Source organism: Protopterus annectens, chromosome 5.part1 (genome assembly GCF_019279795.1).
Source record: "Protopterus annectens isolate FY-2018-M chromosome 5.part1, PAN1.0, whole genome shotgun sequence".
Lineage (NCBI taxonomy): Eukaryota > Metazoa > Chordata > Ceratodontiformes > Protopteridae > Protopterus > Protopterus annectens.
In genome coordinates, this window is record NC_056736.1 from 336,842,075 (window position 1) to 336,864,446 (window position 22,372).

Sequence of the window (22,372 nt, forward strand, 5' to 3'; positions counted from 1 at the left end):
ATCATTCATCAAGGTTATAGAAGGCAGTGAGGGGATATTCCTTTTTACAAGGAGGACGATTTCTCCATCAGACCAGACTTATTTCCACCTATCCTTCATTGCAAGTTCTAGGGAGTGATGGATCAAGTTCTTCCTTCCCAAGTGGGGAAAGGTTTTTGTTCAAGGATGTTTTAGTGAGAGAAGATGCTTGAAGATCAGTAATGGATCTTTCTACTTTGACTTGTTTGTGATGGTGATGTACACCAAAATGATGTCACTTCACAATCTGTTGCCTCTTCCTTCTCATTCAAATTTCCTGGTAAAACTACATTTGAAAGATGCTTCTCATTCATTTTGGGCGGACGTTCGGCGTTTCTTAAGGTTTGTGTGTCTGGCTAACTTCATCAGTTCTCTGATTTACCTTTTGTCTATCCAGTGCACCAAGGGTCTGCTAAGTGTCTAGCTCCAGTTGTATTTTATTGCAGGCTACAGAGTATTCATTTTTTTCCCATATTTAGATGACTTGCTTATCTTTGCAGAGTCTTTTTAAAGTGTTGAGTGTCTCAAGTGAGAGCTCTTAAACAAGTTGGGATTCCAGAAGTACATTTAAAAAGCCTTTTTGACTCCTTCACACAGGGTTGTGTTCCTGGGGAGTTAGTTGGATGACATTTCTAAGATCTTTTCTAGAGGGAAAAAGTTCTGCATCTAGATCTATTTCTAAAGTTTACCAGTCAGGTATCAGTTGCTGTGATTGGAATACTTTGGGATTTTGGGTTTCTTGGTAACCCTGGCAAGATTCCACATGAGATAGTGGTATTTAAAGTCTTTACGATTCCAGCATCAACTTCCCTTGTCTTTTCAAATCCTAGTGCTGGAGTTCAATAACAAAATGACTTGGCGGAGACAAAAAATATCACTAAATTTGGGTCTCCCATGATCCCTTCCTGTTCCAAAGCAATCAAGTCATAACAGATGTCTGACTGCTTGTGGAACAGTTTAAGGAGGAATAATAATGTAATGTGTATGGGACACCTAGGACAGATGCAGGCACTTAAATATGGAGGAACCTGTTTTCCTTAATCAAGGCACTCTGCTCCCTATATTAACTTTAGTCTCCAGAACCTCTTCAAGTTGTTTGACGACACCACAGTCTTGTGATAGTTATTCAGGGGGAACCAAGTCATGCCATCTTGGCAGACTAGCCATGTTAGTTTGGGATATAGCTTCACAGCACAGTCTCACTCTACAGGCACCCTTCATTCCATCAGAACAATATTGTATGGCAGGGAAGCTGGGCAGGGCAGACCCTCATGTGCAAATTAGAGTAGGAGGTCTTCCAAGATTTGATCTGTAGAGAATTCCTCTAAGACCCATTGGCCTCTTCTGTAAATCGGCTGCAAGGTTCTGCTCCATGACTCCATTCTAGAAGGTGTAGAAGACCTATGCCTTTCTTTTTCTTTGACAAGAATGTTTGTATGCTTTGCCACCTGTTCCACTAATACATGGAGAACTTGTGAAGATTCAGAAGGAATTCCCAAGATCTTTGTGCTTACTCCGTCTGAACCGGGCAACGGTGGTTCTCCCTTTTGGAAATGGCCTAGAGCAATTACCCCAAGCTTCTTGACACAATAGGTCTACTTACAGAGGATTGGGAGTGTTTGATGCATCCCAACCCCAATCCTCTCCATCTGACTGCGTGATAGGGTCCTATTTTCCTTTGAGCACCTGTTTAGTGAGGATGTGACATAAGTACTAATGGAGGCAAGAAAACCTGGTATTAGATAATCATGCATTAGAAAATGGAAAAGTTTTTTTTCTTGGTGCCAACAACAGCATAACCAGTACCTGTTAGGGCTAGTTCTCTGGATTTACAATATTTGTGAAAGTTACTTTCCTACGGCCTTTCTTACTTCTCCAGCAATGTTCATTTATTAGACATTCAGCAGGTCTACCCATGGATCCTCTTCTTTCAGGGCATCGTCTTGTTAAAAGTATTTTTGAAAGGGGTTTTACTTAAGAGGTCTCAAAGAAAAACAGTGGCCCTTTTTGGGATCTTAATCTTTTATTAGAGAAGTTAACACTGGCTCCATTTGAACCAGCTGATCTGGCTGAATTGAGGTTCTTAATGGACAACAGTTTACTGATTGCTCTGACCTCTGCAAGAAAAGTATCTGAGTTGCAAGCTCTTATAGTGAGTCAGCCCTATCTCATTTTTCCACAAAGACTGTTTCTTTGAGAAGTAATCTGTCTTTTATGCTTAGTGGTATCTATCCTGACAGAAGTAAATCTCTTGGAGATCCTGTTCTCTTTTTGTGAAGCTGAGGGGACAACATGCCAACAGAGGCTTTGCAAATGGTTGTCTAAGGCTTATTTTTTTTTAAAACTCTCCATAGCAAAATTTTTCCAGGCAGGGTCAAGGTCCACTCTACCAGGTCTTGCCTTCATATCTGGTTTTTTGGAAAGGGTTGGATTTTAGTTGTATTCTAGAAGCCGCAACTTGGTCCTCTGTACCTACTTTTACAAAGCACAGTAAGCTTGATCAGGCTTTTAAATGACCAATCTTTGGGTACTCTGGACTCTTCTCTCCTCCACCCAAATGGAGTAAGATAAGGTAATCTACCCATATAGTTGAGGCTACTTGCAGCAATGATCAATGTGATCAACACAGTTCAGTTGTGTAAGTGTAGTGTAACAGTAGCTGAACAATCACTGCTGCAGTAGCCAGTCCCTCCGTCCACCCCCTTTTTGGTGTGGTATTTATGCCAGGGCGTTTTTGTATTTATTGGAGGTATAGATACTTAAGTCTAGTCTTGGTAGTTGAGGTCACACAGGAGTATAAAGTTAAGTATTTCTTATAAAAACTTCTGGAATCCAATGTGATTATCTGAAGACATGAGTGGGGCTCTGTATTCTGAGAGCTAGTAGTGTTTCTTGCCCACGGTAAACTTGAAGGTGTTCTTCGTGTTCCACTATTGCAGTCATCACACTTGGGTTATCTGCCTACAGGTAGCCCTCAGTCGGCCCGAATACCATAGTCTTGGGATTTCTGCATTGGATGCTGTCGCCTCTTCCATGACCTCAGGGGTATAAAACATGCAGCCGATGCCATTACATCAGTTTTTCTTGCTGCGCGGGAGCCAAAAGCATTTCCCAAGTGCCGGTCGGCTTCTACCTGAAATTTTCATTTTTCGAGTTTCAAACCTCAAGTCTTCTAAAGCTAAGTACCCTGTTGGGGATCCTTTTTTCTTGCTCTGATGTCATGTCACATTTGTCTTGCCTGTGGAAAGCAAATACCGCAGAGATTTTCATTCTTACTGCATCACCTATTTAGGCCCAGACCACGACGTTCGTCTGTCTTTTGTGCCTTGTTCAATGCCCAAACTATTAGTCAGGCTATCTTTGTCACTAAATTCTTTCGCAGTCATTCTCCGTATTCCAAAATGGCTTCGTTAAGCCATCTGACTACCGATCTTCCTAAAATTGTAAGGATAAAGAAGGACCGCATAGGTCCAATACTGCCGACGCTTTCGCTAAGCTAGTTGCCAATCCGCCAGTACTCAGTGAGGTGCTTTCGCAGCCCCCGATGCCCACTTCTGCAGATTTGCAGGCCTCTGAGACCCATTCGGAGTCCGGTATGCCATGAGATGCTTCGACTATGGAACCTGCTGATATGTCTACTTTGGATGGGCCCAGAGCCACTGTGCAGGCACTGGCTTCTGAGGGTGTATTCAGACATTCAGATGTTTGTATAAAACAGGCTACTTCGTTTTTGACTAAAACTACCGGATTTCTCATGCCCAGAGTTCGCAGTATGCCTAGGAAACTGACCAAAGCGCATCATCAAGCTCCCATGCCTCAGAAACAAATGCTTAGAATGGCTGAACACCTTATTACTTTAATTAGGGGAAGCCAGCCTTCCCCCTCTAAAAGACAAATAATTGATTTTCCTTCGTATTCTAAAGACCATGAGTCCGATGTCTTTGACCCCTCTGAGTATCAGGACATACCCTTATCCCACCTATCAGGATTCAGATGGAGAGGGTTCCATTCCTTATGCCTCCCCTCCAGAGAACTTTTCTTTCAGTGTAACCTTGCATACCCTAAGAGCATTTCTGCTGGGAATGCCAGGATTACCCTCAGTCCAAAAAGACTCTGGGAATTTTTAGACTTGCCTCAGCACAGGCCTCTTGCTATACCCCATGTCCTGGATATTGTAGATGTCTTTATGGAATCAAGTCTTACACCGATACTTTACCTCCAGCTCCTAGAAAGCATGACAGGTACTGTAGAGTTCCTGACTCCCACAAATTTATCTTTAAAAATCCTAATGCGGATCCAGGGACCATTTCCCAGGGACCTAAAGGTATTAAGGTTATGACAGCCAAAAACCCTACCCCTTCGGACAGGGATTCTAGGGCTTTAGACAAATTGGGTAAGGTGTATACTTCTGCAACTCTTGCCATCAGGGCTTTAAATTGCCAGTTTCACATGTTAAAGTACCAGCAGCATATTATGGAACTAATTGAACAAAAAATGTTGATTAGTGACTGTGCAGAAAATAGATTTACAAGAGTTAATGCATTCTGCAAACCAAGTTGGTAAACATACTTTGCAGTGTGGTTTCCATGCTTTAGAAGCATTGTACAGGGCTGTTGTCACTGTGTCTGTTCTGAGAAGGCATGCTTGGCTGTAGGAACAAATCTTGCCAGACCATGTCAAAGCAAAATTACTAGATGCTCCATTAAACCAAGAATATTTGTTTGGCACAAAAGCAGAAGTAGTTCTTGAAAGATGGAGGAAAAAGCGAAGTCTATGCAAAGATTTCTTGCAGGTACAGCCACTTAGATTCAGTAGGCATTGGTCTTCAAAAAACTGGTCCTTTCCAGTCCCTCCCAGACCTTATCGGTCCAAACCCAGGGGTAACAGACCAAAAAGACTAGTCTTCAGGGTATGCACAGATTTAAGCAATGGAGTGCTCCCACCTCAAACTCGGAGTGGTAAGCCACCCCCTTATGGAAAAACTTCACAATGACTTGTCCTTCATCCTTCCCAGCCATACCCAAGTACTTGCACCCCTAGGAGGAAAACTCGCCCTGCATGTAAAAAACTGGGAATACATTACCCAGGACAGATGGGTCTTAAACATTGTGTCCCAGGGATACAGTTCCAATTCCATTGACTGCCAACCCCAAGCGGATTGCCAGACCTTCCTCTAAACCAGTGGGTAGAGGCCCAAAAGCAAGTACTTTCACTTCAGTGTCAGTACTATTCAACCTGTTCCATCAGAGCAAAGGAGACAGGGTTTCTACTCCAGACTGTTTCTGGTGCCCAGAAAAGAACTGTTGGCGACCTATTCTTGATCTGTCAATTCTCAACACCTTCCTGGTGCTACCAAAGTTCAAAATGCTCACACTACAACTGCTTCCTATGCTAGCCAAGTACTCCTGGCTGGTTACCCTAGACTTAGAGCTTGTCTGCACACCCCCTTAAGGGAATCTTGCAGGAAATATTCATGTTTCAGAGCAGGCTGCATGCACCATCTGTTCTCTGCACTTCCCTTTGGCTTATCTTCTGCGCCCAGGGTATTCACAAAGTGCCTGACTCAAGCCATTGCATACCTCAGGCAGAGAAACATTCAAATTTACGCATATTTTGACAATTGCCTTATTCAGGTAGACATTCAATAACTGCTACTTCAGTACATGACATTTGTAAAGAAACTCCTAACTTCTCTTGGGTATACCATCAACGAAAAAAAATCGCATCTGATACCCAGCAAAAAAAATGTATTCCTGGGAACAAGCTTAAACAACTTCCCAGATGGCATTCCTCACTCCAGAGAAGCAAGTTTGACAAATTACTTCAAACTACTGGCCACCCAAACCCAGCTATCTGCAAGAAAAGTACTGCAAGCTCTAGGGTTAATCGCCTCATGCATTCTTGTAATTCCATATGCAAGACTGCATATGAGGAAACTTCACTGGTACTTAAGTGTCTAGTGTCAACATTTCTTAGGACCTGGAAACCGTTATTTCTATAATTACTTACCTAAGGACAGAGTTCCTTTGGTGGGCAGAGGCCTGCAACCACAAAAAGGGTCTCCCCTTCACTCAACCCCCCCCCCCCCCGCCCAAACCCTGACAACAGACGCATCAGACTTTGCATGGGGGCCTCACATGGCAGGCAAATGGAGCCTAGGACAAATGCACTTGCATATCAATCAGAAATGTTAGCTGTACAGAATGAACTGACAGCCTTCAAATACATTATCCTTCTAGGATAACTCTTGATAAAGACAGACGGCACCAGAGTCATGTGGTATGTAAACAAGCAGGGGGGGAACTCATTCCTACCCTCTCTGCAGGTTAGCCATGGCTCTGTGGTACACAGCCTTGAGCAACCAAGTGCACCTGCAAGCTCAATTCCTGCCAGGGAAACAAAATTCACTGGCAGACTTGAGCAGAAATCTAATGGACCCACAGGAGTGGAAACAGGACACGCCAGTGACGATCCTTATTGCACCAGACTTGGCCACGCCAGCACTGGTATCCACTTTTACATAGTCTGACAGTGCCACCCTGGCACCTGCATCAGACCCCCTCTCTGCTATCTAAGCAGGAGGGCCAGATTTTGCATCCTCAGCTGCAAAACCTGAACTTAGCAGCCCGACATTCCTGGAATACATCAACAGCAACCCTCAGCATACAGGTGCTGGATGTCATCCTTGAGGCCATGAGGCCTAGTACTAGAAAATCCTATTCAGAAAAGTGGAAAAGATACTGTTCTTGGAGCCAGTCTCAGGGAAAGGACACAGCCGTACCCACCTTACCTTAAATCCTAGATTATCTTGCAGAGCTGCTCCACAAAGGCCTTTCCTTCTCATTTAAGATTCATGCCTCTTCCATCTCAGCTCATTACAACAGTGATCCACCCCTCTTCTCACCCTCTGGTCAAACAGTTTCTGAGAGGAACTAACAATTTATGACCCCTGAAGAGACCTCCCACTCCTGCCTCGGATCTTCTCTTTGTACTAGAGAAGCTCACGCTTTACCCTTTTGAGCCTGTGGCTGTAGCAGAGTTAAAATTCCTCTTGGAAAACAGCCATACTTCTAGCCATCACGTCAGCAAGAAGAGCGTCTGAGTTGCAGGCCCTTATGGCTGTGGAACCTTTCATCTTCCATGTGGACAGGGTTTCCCACAGGACTTGCCCATCATTTATGCCCAAGGTGGTATCCAGTGTGGCTTTAAACCATCCCTTTACCAACCTTTTTTCCTAATCGTCAGAATAAAGGGGAAAGAATCCTGCACTTCTTGGACATTCATAGACAGCTTAGGTTCTACCTTGACAGACCTAAACCTTTCAGAAAATCTGACCAGCTGCTAGTCAGCTTTGCTGCAGGGGCAGAGGGCAAGGCCATTTCAAAGCAAACCATCCCCAAATGGATAGCACACTTTTTCAATTTCTGTTACACACACCATGGAAAACCTACCCCACAGGGGATCAGAACCCATTCCACTAGGGCTACCTCAACCTCTACAGCACTTCTCAGGGGATTCTCTACTAGGGACAATCCTGGAAGCTGCAACCTGGAGTTCAGTACACACCTTCAAGCATTGCCACTTGCCTATCTTTTCTAAATCCAGAGTTGGATTTGCTACAGCAGTGTTACAAGGCCTTCTAGCCAGCCCTAATACTTAATTGCCTCCAGCCTTCCTCAGCTTTGGGAGTCAACCCAAGTGTGATGACTGCAACAGTGGAACATGAACCACCATAGTACAGTTGTGCACAGTTACCATAAATGTAGATGTTAGTGTATTCACTGCTGCAGTCCCGATTTACTCTTCCTCCAGCCCCCTGACTTTTCTGTACTTTCTACCGATCCTCTTTTTTGGCTATATTTTATGGCAATGGTATTTACTTTTTCTGGAGGTGTTCCACATCATTTAATTGCTTCCTATTTTGGGGGCTCCTGACATCTGGGGCAAGAAAAACTGATGTAATGGCATCTGCTGCATGTTTTATACCCCTGACGTCATGGAAGAGGTGACTGTATCCGACCCAGAAATCCCAAAACACTGGTATTCGGGCCAACTGAGGGCTACCTGCAGGCAGATAATCCATGTGTGATGACTGCAACAGTGAATACACTCTAACATCTACATTTATGGTAAGTGGACACAGCTGTACTTTCTAGCACCTCTGGACTCTCCACTCACCTCTAGGAAAGCAGTGAGGGACTTCCTCAAAGTAGGCCTTGCATCACAGGTTACTAAAGAGAGCAGTTGTATCGTCCTGGGATTTGTGTTTTTTTTTTTGGAAAAACTGACTCTGCCACCCTTTGACCCAGCAGGATTAGCCCACATAAAATATCTTTTGTGGAATGAAGTATTCCTGGTGGCAGTCACTTCAACCAGGATGATGTCTGAATTACAGGTATTGATGTGCAAAGAACCCTTCCTAATTTTTCCACACAAGTAGCGCATTATATTTTGCACCAGTCCCTTAATTTCTGTCAAAAGTTAAGTTCGAGATTGCACAGAACTCTGCCATCCAGATCTCTCTTCTTCAAGACCACAGAATAAAGGGGGTAACAATTTGCTGGATGTGCAATATACTGTGTACTACCTTCACAGATGAGGACATACTGAAGTGATCTCCATCATTTGGAGGAAACAAAAAGCATGTGCCCATATCAAAGCATACTATTTCCAAGAGGATGTCCTGGTTTGTAGTTTGACAGTTTCCATGTCTGTGAGGTAATCTCTCATTCTGCAAAATGTCATATAAGCTGCTTATCTGGTAATAATCCTACTTTTCCAAGTACTGCAGATGAGAGAGTCAGATCTATAGAGCAGGATTGGCAGTAGCACTTCTCAAAGGGCATCTTGCCGTCTTCGTTCTCAGGGGTGTCTAGCAACCACCCAAGGGACGGGTACTGATAGCTTTTGGCACTTTTCTGAAATTGACTGCAGCTGTGACTTGCACAATGAACACAGTTCAGTTCTGTTACAAGCTTATTATAATTGTAAATGGTGATAGTCATTGCTGCAATGAGGGTTCTCACCTCCATCCCCTCTTAACCACAGTAGAGCACTGGACTGGCATGATGGGAGCCCAGCTTATTCCCTTCCCCCACCTTATCTTGACTGTCTTCCTGTCCTTCTTGCACCATTAGTGTACATAGGTTGAATCTCATGTTATGTTATTACCTCATTCTGTTTCTCATAAAATTCCTTTTTCCCAGTCATAGCAGCTTGAACAAGCTTTAGATGGGGACGAAAGAACAGAGGACCAACTTGTCTGTTTTGTTACATAGATGTGGAGATGTCCTGATGTCTGCAGGTGCAACATCTGTGTATGAGAGGTGGGAAAATGGTCCTTGCACATTCCTCCTGACATGGGCGTCAGCTTGCAACAAAGATCCCTGAAGCTGAATGTAGCAGTTACTACCATCTAACATGCAGTTATAGTAAACTGTAGAATGTACACATGTATAGCTAAGCATTGGTTCTTGGGTATGTCCCCCACCCTTTCAAAAATAATCTGCATGCCTTTTTTCCTTGGGCATGATTTTTTTTCTGTGCTGCAGTTTTATCCCACATCCTAGAGATGTTCCCTATTTGAATTGATTTTCTTCTAACTGCGTTTGCTTGTTGAAATGGAATGACATCTTATATAAAACACACATGCTATGCCTTCTTTCTGATGAATACATTATCCTGTGACCTGGTGTTCGACAAGCAGGTAATCAAAGAATGAATAAGTGTATTTGTGTGGGTGATTATTCAGTGTGAGAGTCTGACAACAGCTCTGACTGCTTGTTTCGGACTGGGGACAATAAAACCTGAAGCTGCATTTGTCTTATGATACAGTCGTATTGATGGATTGTGCTGCACCATTTTGCTTCATTATTTCAGTATTTGGCTAGCATCATCTAAAGGGCAGCTGTTTCTGGATGTAATCTGTTCCTTTCAGGCTTGATTGTTCTTTGGTTTACAAAACAAATGCTTGTTTTGATGGGGACAGTTGTGTATTCTTTTTTTTTTTTTTTCAGACCTGCAGATATCTGCAATGCAGCAGCGGATTTCTCGACTTGTCTCCTTAAACGAGAAACAATCAGAGGAAGGAGAACCAAAAGAACTTGGGGAGCTGAGAGAGAAAAACGAAAGGTGGGTCAGTTTTTTTTGACTGTTAATTTTCCTATACTGGTATGTGTGTTGTATTTTGCATCTTTTGAGTTAACATAGAGGACCTTCTTTGGTTTCTTGATTGCATAAATATTTGACACTTGGTAAAAATCTGACGTTTGGAGACTGACAACAATTTTATCTGAAGACAGTGTGGTGTAATGCAATGGGTTTTCCTTTTAGCCATTGGAGAGGAGAGACTTGCAACATCCAGAGACCCTTCTGTCAGGGAGGTTGAGTATAGTGATCCCATCCATGACATTTGGAGACTCATGGAGTGGCCTTGTGACTCTGCATTCCACCTCTCCCAGAAATGCTGGAGTATTTGTGAACAAGTGAGAACCTTGGTCTTGACGTTAGTGGAACATGTCATTTAGGATGTTTTTTCCTCATCACGGAAGCATGCTTACGATGGTGTCTTTCCCAGCAGGTAGCTGCCTTTTGTAAAAACTGAGAGTGGTGTGAGATGACATTGTGTTGTATCGAACTTCTATCTGTACTGCAGCATGGGTCCTGGAGGAGACCACATCTATCAACTTTATCATCAGATAAGGCATTGGAGTATTGAACATGTTTGGCAAGATGATCTGTTTTGGTATGCTGACAACTTTAACCAGTGGGATATCCTCTTTTTTCAGGTTCCAAGCTTAAATTGATTTTGCAGAGGAAAATCTTGAGTTTCCACAAACTCGAGGAGAAGGCCATAAGCCGTCAGTATGGTTCTTGTGAATTTTGTGTGGTTTGATATGACCTAGCTAGCTTATGCAGTGCTTAGGGTGGCAGGCTCTGCTGTGTGACTGCACATAATGATGCAATTTAAGTCATCCTCTTCTAAGGATGGGCTTAGACATGTGTTCCTCCTTTCCCTGTGGGGGCTGTTTTGACGGTCTTTCTATAATGTGTTAGATCCATTCCCCACTTGGAAAATCAATCATCTTTTTTTTAGAAGTGAAAACTGAAATTCAAGTAGTTCAGTTCAAGATTTGTTGCGTATGCTCCAGTTTCAAAACAAAAATGTGTTGTATAATTCCTTGACTAACTGAAAGTAGCTTCAATATCTAGCATGAGCAGGCAAGGCTGCTTTTAAGGTCTGTAATTTAATTTTAATTTTGTTTAAATTTTCAAGTCTTCATTTCCTGTTTATAGGAGTTGGGTTTGTAAAGGCTTGCTTGCCATGGTAGTATGTGGTGGGGAGGGGGAAGATTGGTTGTGGTTCTTTTGACTTCAGGAAAACTTTTTTGAATTATTTTGTTCATCACTTGAAAGTGTCTAGCACCTTACCAGACCTTAAGTGGAATTTCAAGACTGATTAATCTTGACTTCTTACTGTTAATCACTTGCTGAAAAATTTCAAATGTAATGAGATTCAGATTTATCACAGCAGTATTAGCTTATGTACTTTGCAGTCCGTGGTTTGCTTATAGTAACCTTTTAGTACAATTTTGAGGTTTTCCTGAGTTTTTGAACATTATTTTTAGTCTGTGCTATTGTAAGGTCAGTGGGTGATGTTGCATTGTCATGGAAAATTTATAGTGGATCATTTTCTTGCTTTTTAATATTTGCTTATTAATCATCTACTAAGAGCATCCCACTTGGGGGGGTAAATGGATCTGTGCATTGAGGAGAGGATTGTGTTGTACGAAGTGCAGTTGCCCCCCCCCCTTCCATTGGTATTTATCCAGGGAAACTTGTAAGGCACATGTGAAGTCCACAGTTATATGGTGAACCACGGTAAGTCAGTGTACTGTTCAGAATTAGAGCACAGCATAAGTGCTTGCAAGATTCACTTTAATTTGGGCCCAAGACCTTGTGCAAGAGAGAAAAATGCTGTCCGGACCAAACTTAAGACTTTGGGATGGTGTACCCAAAGTCCTACATGTACTAAGACGGTTGGACATGTCGAAGTGAAAGGGAAAACAGAGGCCATGTAGTTTTAAGACCCAGCTTGGACTTTGTGTCAAATGACAGCATCACAGAAGTACTCTACTTTATAGGTTTGGTAAAGGCTTCTGACAATGCCCCTTAGGCTGTAGATGTTACTGATGTCAAAGACTCTTCTCACTGACCAGCATTCATTTCATAATTAGAGCTGGTAAAAAGTAGGGAGGTTTCCATTAGCTTGTTATGGAGGAGGATGTACATGCAGCTGGGTAAAAGCTAGAACCTAGAGAAGATCCTCCAAGACTCCTAAGACCCTGAAAGCCACTAGACCCAAGACTCCATCTGAGGCTTCAACCACTGCCAAGGAAAATCTGTTCCTTGGTGGGTGCTCAGACAACCTGACCTTTCTCTTTAAGACTGGGTTAATCTGACTCTGGAATGTTTCCATATTTTACAAATTATTCAGCCTAAGCCACAGAAGCCTTGTATGTATAGTGCCATTCTGTCCAAGCGAAAGAGGGAGATGTCACCATGGAAACAGACTATTTTGATGAGGTTTCTGAGGATATGGACTATAAATCCCAAATGCCATCTTCGTTGGCATATGACACAGGAAGGACACTGGTCTCTGACTCCATGAGAGAATCTGTGGTGGGGAAACTCTCAAATGCGAGAACACTTCCAGTGACTGTCCCAGGAGGCCTAGTCTACTCAGAAGAAGCCTTAGACCTCTTTGTTTGTCCATCGTAAACTTGTTGCCATTCTGCTGGTCCAGGAAGCCGGTCTGGATGTTTTTGTTAGTAGCTTGGAAGCACTCCCAGTTCCCTGCCTCTGAGATATCTGACCACGTCTAGAGAGTGTTGGCTGCCCCACAGATTTCTGTACAAGAACCCTGTAGTGTAGTTTAGTGTGTTAAGACAGGTAGGCTGGCTCTGTCATAACAAATTCTAATAAATGCAGGCTCCTTTGATAGTTTGGCAAGGAAGTATACAGTTCTGCAACCCTGGGTTTAGTGTCTTCAATTGCTAGAGCCGGATACTGTTGGAAAGTTCTAGGGAGTATAGGATGAGAGCAGAAGGGCTGACTAGTTACAACAAGTCCAAACTCCTAACATTTGGTAAACCTGCTGTTAAATGTGGGTATACTGCTGTGCATTTGCCATCCAGGGCTGATGCTTTGTTGTTTGTCCTTAGAAGTCAGACTTGACAGAGGACTCTTTGTACCTGTCTGACAATGTCAGAGAGTAGCTACTGTGTGCTTCTGTGGGTAGATAGCTGCTGCTTGGGACCTGTCTTTTTTTTTTCCCTTGCCCTTTGGTTTTGCCACTCTGCCAAAAAGACTGCTCACCAAATTCGTTGAGCCAGCAATCACACACTGCTGAACCAGGGTGATCTACAGTTGTGCTTACCTGCATGACTGCCTAGTACAGGTTAAGCCCATGACCATTGTGATGGAAGCCTTATGTTGCACTTCGCAGTTTATGGCCAGACTGTAGGTCACATTGAACTTCCAGAAGTGACATTTGAGTTTTGGCCATAGTATTACCTTTATGGGGTCCTCTTGGACACAGCAGCATGCAAGCCATACATAGCCGTCTCTAAAATCATTGCAGCAGGAGTCGCATGGTCTCAGCTATCCTCATTGTATCTGTGCCAGACTGTTCATGAGGAAGCCAGTGCTACCCGAGGGTTTCTGGGAATAGCAAAAGTAAATCCTTGAAACCATAATCCTTTATTATTCTGTTACAGAAAAGAGTTGTTACGGTGGAAAGATGTAAGTAATAACAGTGGGGAGTTTGCTGTTCAGAAATACCAAGCCGAACCTCATTTTCACCACTGATTTCTCAGATTAGACCTTTGCAACCTATACTGTGGAGCTGGAAGGCAATGGAGGCCAAGCCCCACAGACGTTTGATAGAAATGTGTGTAGTTCTGTACTGAACATGTAGAGTGTAAACTGATTGGAGAGCAGGCTTTGTGAAGGTGATTCAGGGCAACACCTTGTTCACATGGTACATCAGCAAATGCAGATGTTTACTATCAGCTGTGTAGGTTGTTGGTGATTTTGGAAACTACTCTGTAATTTTGTCTCCCTTGCTCATGGTGACTTACATCTGAGGAAATCACCTATGCAGCCTATTTGAGCAGGACTTCACCAGACCAAAACAATGGATATTGAATGCTTCACAAAGTCACTGGACAATCAGGTAGGAGTGTACCAGCTCATAAATCTGTTTCTCAGAGCAACACACAACTGAACAAAGACTTCTCCAGTCCACCTCGCAGAAAAGCTTAATTGTCGTAATCTGAGAGGCTGGTGTCTGCTTTCTGTCCGTACTTTGCTTCTTAAGGTAATCCAGAAAGAGGGGAAGCCAGAGATTGTACTGATTACACTTTCTGGCTAAAGCAGCTTGTTTCTTCCATCTGTTACATCTGGTCAGGGGGAAGATTGATCATATTGCTTCAGTAAGTAGATCATTCAGTGCTGTGTGAAAGGTCCCTCATAACCTGAACTTGGCAGTTTGGAGGATACAGCTGTTCTCATTGGCCACTTGTGTTCTAGATAAGTGCTTAACACTAGCAGGGAGGCTAGGAGACCTAGTACAAGAAAATCCTACCTAGCTAATAAAGGATTTTCTCTTTGGCTAAAGGACAGACTGGAATTGCATCCTAATGAAGTGGCTGTGCCAATGTTCTTATAGAATCTTTCTGTGCCCATACTGACATAGCGTATTCCTTCATTAAATTACAGTTGTTGGCCACTTGCATCTGGCCCACTTCTCTCACAGGTCTGAGGAGCTTCTTGCATCTCAACCCTCCCTTGTGGACCCTTCCAGCATTATGACATGACCATCCTGCTGTAAACTATTCTTAACTGCCTTTGAAGCAGCTGCATGAGCAGATCTTAAGTTTGTCCAGTTTGCAGGTACCTTAGCTAGGAGGATGTCAGAATTGCAGACCTTCAGATGCCAAGAGCGTTTCCTCGTCTTCTAGGACATGGCCGCTGTGCATACAGACATCTTGATGCCTAATGTAATTACATAAGTGGCACATAACTAAGCTATTGAAGTTACCAGTGTTCTTTCCTTTTTCCCAGATTGAAGAGATTATACTCTTACTTCCCTTGTGTATTCAGAGGCAGTTAAAATTCTGTTTGGATGGAACAAAATACTTAAGGAAATCTGATCCACCTTTTGTTCCACAAACTCTGGAAAAGGCCAGCAGGTCAAAATGAGGAGCTCCTTTTGTTAGGACTACAGCTGCCATCAAGGCTTTACTTGGAGTTTAAATGCAAAAGACATCTTGATTGCTTTTTCTCCGTCCACACTTTTTTTCTCCAAGCTTTACAGATAAAACCTGACGTGGAGGACTGGGACAGTTCACCTTAGCCATTCTGAGAGACTTACTGCTCTCTTCTACTCTGTCCAACACTTAAGTGCAAGGACTGCCAGATTTGGTTGTCTTGATGTAGAGTGCAGCAGTGAACCACAAGGGTAGTGTAGTTGTGCATTCAGTTTACTGTCATTGTCTATATTAATTTATGCTCGCTGCTGTAGTCCAGGTTTTTCCCATGCACTGTTGTGTCCGAAACTGGTAACTCTTGGGGAAGTTTTTGTAACTCTCTACTGTTTGTTGATGCCTCCACTTCCTATTGTTCAGGTACCTTAAGGGCATGGTTTCCTCTTGGAAGCCCTGGTGAACTTTGCTTTCCTGCAGGGACAAGTTTCCCTGTTCAGGCTTTTTCGGTCTCTGGCCAGAATGGGGGAGGGGTGCTTACTGAAAGTTTGCTTACGCATAGACCTCTGGTTGTGGCAGAGTTCCCTGAATTAATGACTGCAGCAGCGGTCAAGCTTGAACACTGTCTATACCTCAATGAATTGGTTATTGGATCTATCCCAGATGCACCTTCAGCGACTCTTAGAATTTGGATTTAAGACTCTGGCTACTCCCCTTGCCCGTATTTCCTGTCCTAGTAGCAAGTTACCTCAGATCTCATTGACACTTGCTTCAGGTGGAGGTTTAGTCTCATATGTCTCTCTTTTGGAGACTGTTTAAACTTTTTCTTTCCCTTAGTTTTGTCAACCTCCCCTACCTATAGTAAAAAAAAAAAAAAAAAAAAAAAAAAAGTATGTAGTCACTGTTGCCCATTACGCTTTTCCTTACTTGCTTTGATCTGTTTGGTAGCTCTGTTAGTTTGTTGGTAGTTAGGGTTATCTTTATGGCTGCTGTGTTTTTGTTTTTCTAGTTTAGCCTTTAGGTTTGTAGGTGCTATGGCAGAGAAACTCTTTTAAAAAGTGTGGCATGTGGGCAGAAAATCACGAAGATGCATTTGTTTCAGACCAAGATTAGAAGAGAACTACTCAATTTGTTCATCTTTTGGAGCCAGGGCCTTAATAGAACTGCATAACAGTTTGGTCTTCAAAGGGCTTCTCTGCCCCAGTGGGAGAAGGTCCCCCTTCACATCCTTCATCTTTCCTTTCCGTTCAGTCAAAAAGATGGTGAATAAGGGCGAAGTAGATAATGACAAAGGTAAAGAGAAGCCTAAAGTAAAACAGACAAATCCTGTAAGCAGTCTGGAGTGTTAGTCTGTCTAGCCCAGTTCCGTAAGCAGTCAGATTCTGCTTGCAGATAGGAAGCTGTGCATCTTTAGGATTTCCCCTGGGGAAGATTTGGCAAACTTTTGGCCCAAGAAGTTGCTGTAGGCTTCCTCAGTTTTCTGAGAGAATGAATTTCCTTCGTAAGATGAAACTTCTAACAGCCAAAGTCATCCCTGTATCTTCATATCGATTTATGCAGGTGTTCTCCCTCCTCCTGCCTCATCTCTTGGTGAAACGCATTTTTCTGATATCCATTGTTGTCCCGTCCTGTTGAACAGGCTTCACCCAGGAAGTGCAGCTCATAGACTGGTTTCTTCACTTGATACTGAAACATCAGGAGAGGTTGCTTCAATTATCTGTGCTTCCTTGAAAATCAGTACACAGAAAACAGACAGATGGACATGTTTTTCTATTTGGGCAACTTCTAAAGGCCTCAGCCCTTTTTTGCTGTAGCATTGGATGTGTTTAACTATCTGGACAAAATTTTTATTCTGTGCTGAATTTATCTGGGTTAGAAGACTGCTGTTGATCTACTTAATTTTTCAGCCTGGGGTAAACAAAAAAAAAGTGACATTATACACGGAGTGAATAACAATCTATGGTGTATACATACATTTATACAAGCTGAATGAGTTGGCTTGAAAGTGTTAAAAGAAGAGATGCGTGGCATTGTATAGAAAATGACTAAAAGCACAATGTATGCATGCATTATGTGGGTTCCATACACTAGATCGAATTTTCATGGAATGCTCACTGCAACGAAAGTGCACTTAATCGAAAGTGCACTTACGCGAAGTTCAGTACAGCGAACAGGTGTGCTGAACTTCCATGCAGTACTCACGGATGTTAGGGTTAGGGTACGGGTCATAGTAAGGGGATAGCCCATAGGGCTATCCCCTTACCATGACCCGTGCCCTAACCCTAGGGTCCGTGATGACTGCAGCGCAGTGAAGGACATAGCAATGTCCTCCACTATGGTGCGATAGTCACGGACCTTAGGGTTAGGGCATGGGTTAGAGTAAGGGGTTAGCTTTACTAACTATCCCTTTACTCTTAACCTGTGCCCTAACCCTAAGGTCCATGACTATCGCACAATAGTGGAGGACACAGCTTGTTTTTTGTCCTCCACTGTGCTGCAGTGTTTTCGGTTAAGTGCACTTAAAAAAAAGTTCACTTTCGTTAAAGTGAACCTTCGCAGAAGTGAGGCTTCCTATTACAAGTTCGAAGTGGTGAACTTTCGTCCTTGTAATAGGAATCTGCTTTATATAAATGTATGTTATTAGAATTTTGATTTAGGGATAAGTTCTTTCTGTGAAGATCTGCTTGGCCAAGAAAGAACAGTCCTGCTGCAGTAAAATAATGTTGAGGCTGGTAGAAAGAATAATTTGTTCAAACAAAATCGTTTGAATAAAGTATTCTTTCTGCCAGTCTCCACATAGTTTTACTGCAGCAGGATTGTTTTTTCTTTCTTTTTTTCATGGTTTTCATGGTTTCTGTTTTGTAAGATCTGCTTGGCTGCTATTTTTAGTTTTTATGGGCCTAAATGTGCTTTCTTTAGCTTTGGTGAAAGTGACATGACTTGGGCCTCTTTCACAGGTCATCTCCCCTCTTGTCACCTTTTTGTGTTAGAAAAGCTACCTGAAGTCCCCTATGAGTCAGCTGCTTCAGTGTAGCTGCAGTTTTCTCATGAGCCATTTTAGTCATCGGCCCTTTTGATGGTTTTCTGAGCTTCCTGCATAGTCTGTTTAATGTCCTTAACTAGTATGAAGATGTTCGTGTTTCACTGTTGCAGTCATTACACTTGGGTTATCCTGCTGGCAGGCTACCTGCAGTCGGCCTGAATTCCAAAGTCCTGGTCCGACGTCGGTTGCTGTCGCCTCTTCCATGACGTCAGTGCGCCAGGGGTATAAAAGATGCAGCTGACACCATTTTCTTCAGTCTTTCTTGCTGTGTGGTGCCCGAAGCAAAATCAGTTCGCAGGTGCCGGTCGGCTGACTCCCGAGATTTTCAAAATCGAATTTCAGATTCGAAGTCTTCATTAAAGCCAAGTACCCCGTTGGGTAAACTCTTTTCTTGCTCCAGACCGATGTCAGAAAAAGTTAACAATTGTATTTATTGTGCAAAGCAAATACCTCATAAGGATTTTTTCTTACTGTATTCCTTGCCTAGGCCTTGACTACGATGTTGCTAGCTGTCTGTTTTGTGCTAGATTTAACCAACGCACTATTAAGCATCGGTACGATTTTGCCTTAAATTACTTTGGCCGAAGATTTAATTATATAATGCCGTCAGAACAGCCGATCGGAGTTTATAAAAAGTGCAAGGAAAAGAAAAAGGACAGGCATCTGAGGTCCAAAACAGACAAAGCCTCCGCTAGGCCAGTCGCCAGTTCTCAGTGAGGCATTTTCGCAGCCCGTGACACCTGCTACCTCAGAGCCACAGGCCGCTTCCGACTCCCACGTGGAGCCAACTAGGCCTCTGGACACTCAGGGTGTTGGACACTCTGAAACTATTCCCTCAGATGGTTCTGGAGCCGCTGAGCAGGCATCAGCTTCTGAGGGTGTATTCAGACCTACACAGTTATGTCAAGCCAACCTCAGCTTCAAAGGCAAAGACTAAAACAGCTTTAAAGCCAAAGAAGCAAGTACAGCATTCTCCTGGACAGACTTCCATGCCTAAGAAACAGATGCTTAAAATGGCCGAAGACCTAATTACTTTGATCAGGGGTTCCCATCCACCTCCTGATAAGAGGCCAAGGCAAGACACATAATATGACTCATCTGATCAGGTTTCCATTTCCTCTGACTCCTCTTCTGAGCAGGGATACTCTCTTCCTTCCTGTGAGGATTCTGATGCTAAAGAATCTACTTTTTCAGTCTCTCCTCTTGAGGATTATTATTTTGAGGAAACCCTGCATACCATGAGGGAACATTTTCACTGGGAGAGCCAAGATTACTCAGAATCTAAGAAAAGGCTCAAAGACTTTCTTTTACTATCTCAGCACAAGACCTCTTGCTATTCCACCTGTTCTAGACATTGTAGATGTATTTTCAGAGTCCGGCTTGTCTCCTGACTCTTTACCCCCTGCACTTGATAAGCCAGACAGATTAGTGTTCCAGATTCTCATAAATTTCTATATAAAAACCCTGCTGCTCTCCCAGAAACTATATCTCAGGGTCCCAAAGGGGTCAAGGCTTCCACTGCAAAAAAACCCTGTCCCCTCTGATAGGGATTCTAGGGCACTGGACAGATGGGGTAAAAAAAAGTTTACACTTATGCTACCTTGGCTGTAAGGGCTTTAAATTGTCCATTTCATGTGCTTAAATATCAGCAATACTTAATGTCACTGCTAAAACAGAAAATGTTGACAAATTCTGAATGTTCAGAAAACAAGGAAATGCAGGATTTATTGCATGCAGCTGAACAAGTGGGAAAGCATACTTTGCAATGTGGTTTTAATTCACTGGAGGCCTCTTGCACGGCTGCTGCTACGGGTTCTGTCATTAGAAGGCATGCTTGGTTAAAGGAATAGAATCTGCCTGATCATGTTAAAGCAAAATTATTGGATGCTCCATTACAGCATGATACTTTGTTTGGTGTTAAGGCAGAAGAGGTGTTGAAGAAAATGGAGGATAAAGCAAGGTATATGCAGACAGTTAAGGATTTCTTACAGGTACAGCTACCTAGATTTAGCAGGCACTGGCCTTCTAAGAATTGGTCCTTTCCAGTGTCAGACAGGCTATGAAGAGGTAGATACAGACGCCCTAGAGGCAGATCCCAGCCCCAAGGCTCATACAGGCCTGAACAATGGGATGCTTCTGCCTCCAAAAGCGGAGAAGACAAATCACAGCCGTATAGGAAACAGTCCCAACGACTTTCCTCTGCCATTGCCAAGCACTTATCTTTTGGCAGCACCCTTAGGGGGAAAAGTAGCACATATTTCACAAAATTGGCACATTATCATCCAGGACAAATGGGTCTTGAATATAGTGTCTCAGGGCTACAGGTTCCACTTTCAAACCCTTCCAAAGACAAAAGGTATGCGAGAACTGCCACACAATCAATGGGCAGAGGCACAAAAGCAGGTTTCATCCCTCATGGACATGAGGGCTATTCAGCAAGTACCACAGCAAGAGCAGGGACAAGGATTTTACTCAAGACTTTTCTTGGTACCCAGCAAGGACAAAGCCTGGAGACCAATACTGGACCTGTCTATTCTAAACACTTTTCTGGATTTTCCAAAATTCAAAATGTTGACACTGCAGCAGCTTCTGCCCATGCTGGGCAAGAAGGCTTGGCTTGTAACTTTGGACCTCAGAGGCATACCTGCATGTCCCAATCAGTCAGTCTTGCAGAAGATACCTCAGATTCATAACTGGCTGAATGCACTACCATTTCTCTGCACTGCCCTTTGGCTTATCTACTGCGCCCAGGGTCTTGACAAAATGCCTGGCACCAGTAATTGCATTTGGCAGACAAAAAGGAATCCAAATATATCCTTACTTGGACGACTGCCTTATTCAAGCAGAGACCAAGGACATTCTACTGAAGCATCTGGCGTTTGTAAAAAGATTACTAATTTGCCTAGGGTACACAGTAAACGAAAAGAAATCAAAACTGGTACCCTCTCAAGAGATTTTCCTGGGTGCAAGCTTAAATACAACTACCCAGTTGGCTTATCTCATGCCAGACAAAGGCAACTGACTTCTTACTTCGAAAAGATGACAAAGACCCAGTTATCCACAAGAAAAATTCTGCAGGCTTTGGGCTTCATGACATACTGCATTCTGTATATGCAAGACTGCATACGAGGAAGCTACAATGGCATCTAAAAATTGTTTGGACTCAACATTGCCACAGCCTGGAAACATTAATTACCCTCGTTCCCTACCTGCAACTGGAGTTTCGATGGTGGGCACGGGCCTGTCATCACAACAAGGGACAGCCATTCACTTTTCCCACAGCCGGGCAGACACTAACAGATGCATCAGATTATGCCTGGGGGGCCCACATGGCAGGAAAATATATTCAGGGCACATGGCCCGCAAGCCAAATGCATCTTCATATCAATCAGAGAGATGCTAGCTGTACAGAATGCCCCGACAGCCTTCAAGGATCTACTTCATCCAGGACAACTGTTGATAAAGATGGACAATACTACAGTTATGTGGTACATAAGCAAGGAGGCACACATTCTTAACCCCTCTGCAGACAAGCTATGACTTTGTGGAACACAGCATTGACTTATCAAGTACACCTGCAAGCACAATTCCTGCCAGGAAAGACAAATACGCTGGCAGACGAACTAAGCAGAAACCTCATGGATCCTCACAAGTGGAAACTAGATCCAGAAATCTTCAGCATGATAACAAGGAAATGGGGATGCCCAGACATCTATTTGTCTCCCCTCACAACTGCCAACTACAGAGATTCTGCACAAGGACTTATCATAAACAAGCTTGGAAAGTGGATGCTCTCTCATTCAGCTGGGAAAACCCTTACAGTATGACTTTCTTCCACTGCCTCTCCTCCCCAAGGTACTCCGAAAGGTCAGACGAGAAGCCAAAAATGATACTGATTGCCCCAGACTGGCCATGCCAGCACTGGTATCCAATCCTAAAGAGCTCGTCTCATGGCCCAGCCTGGACATTACCTCAAATTCCTCATTTACTGACCCAACAAAACAGATCCTGCACAGCCAACTCAGAACCCTAAATCTGACTGCAT

General features: G+C 43.3%; 1 protein-coding gene across 1 annotated transcript in view; it reads left to right on the forward strand.

Moving 5' to 3' along the window:
* The window catches only part of NUMA1 (nuclear mitotic apparatus protein 1), a 3,180,433-nt gene that overhangs the window by 843,666 nt on the left and 2,314,395 nt on the right, over positions 1 to 22,372 (forward strand). Inside the window, exon 9 of the mRNA XM_044072777.1 lies at positions 10,035 to 10,149. Within this exon, the coding sequence (XP_043928712.1) occupies positions 10,035 to 10,149 (115 nt within the window). The remainder of the gene's footprint in view (positions 1 to 10,034; positions 10,150 to 22,372) is intronic.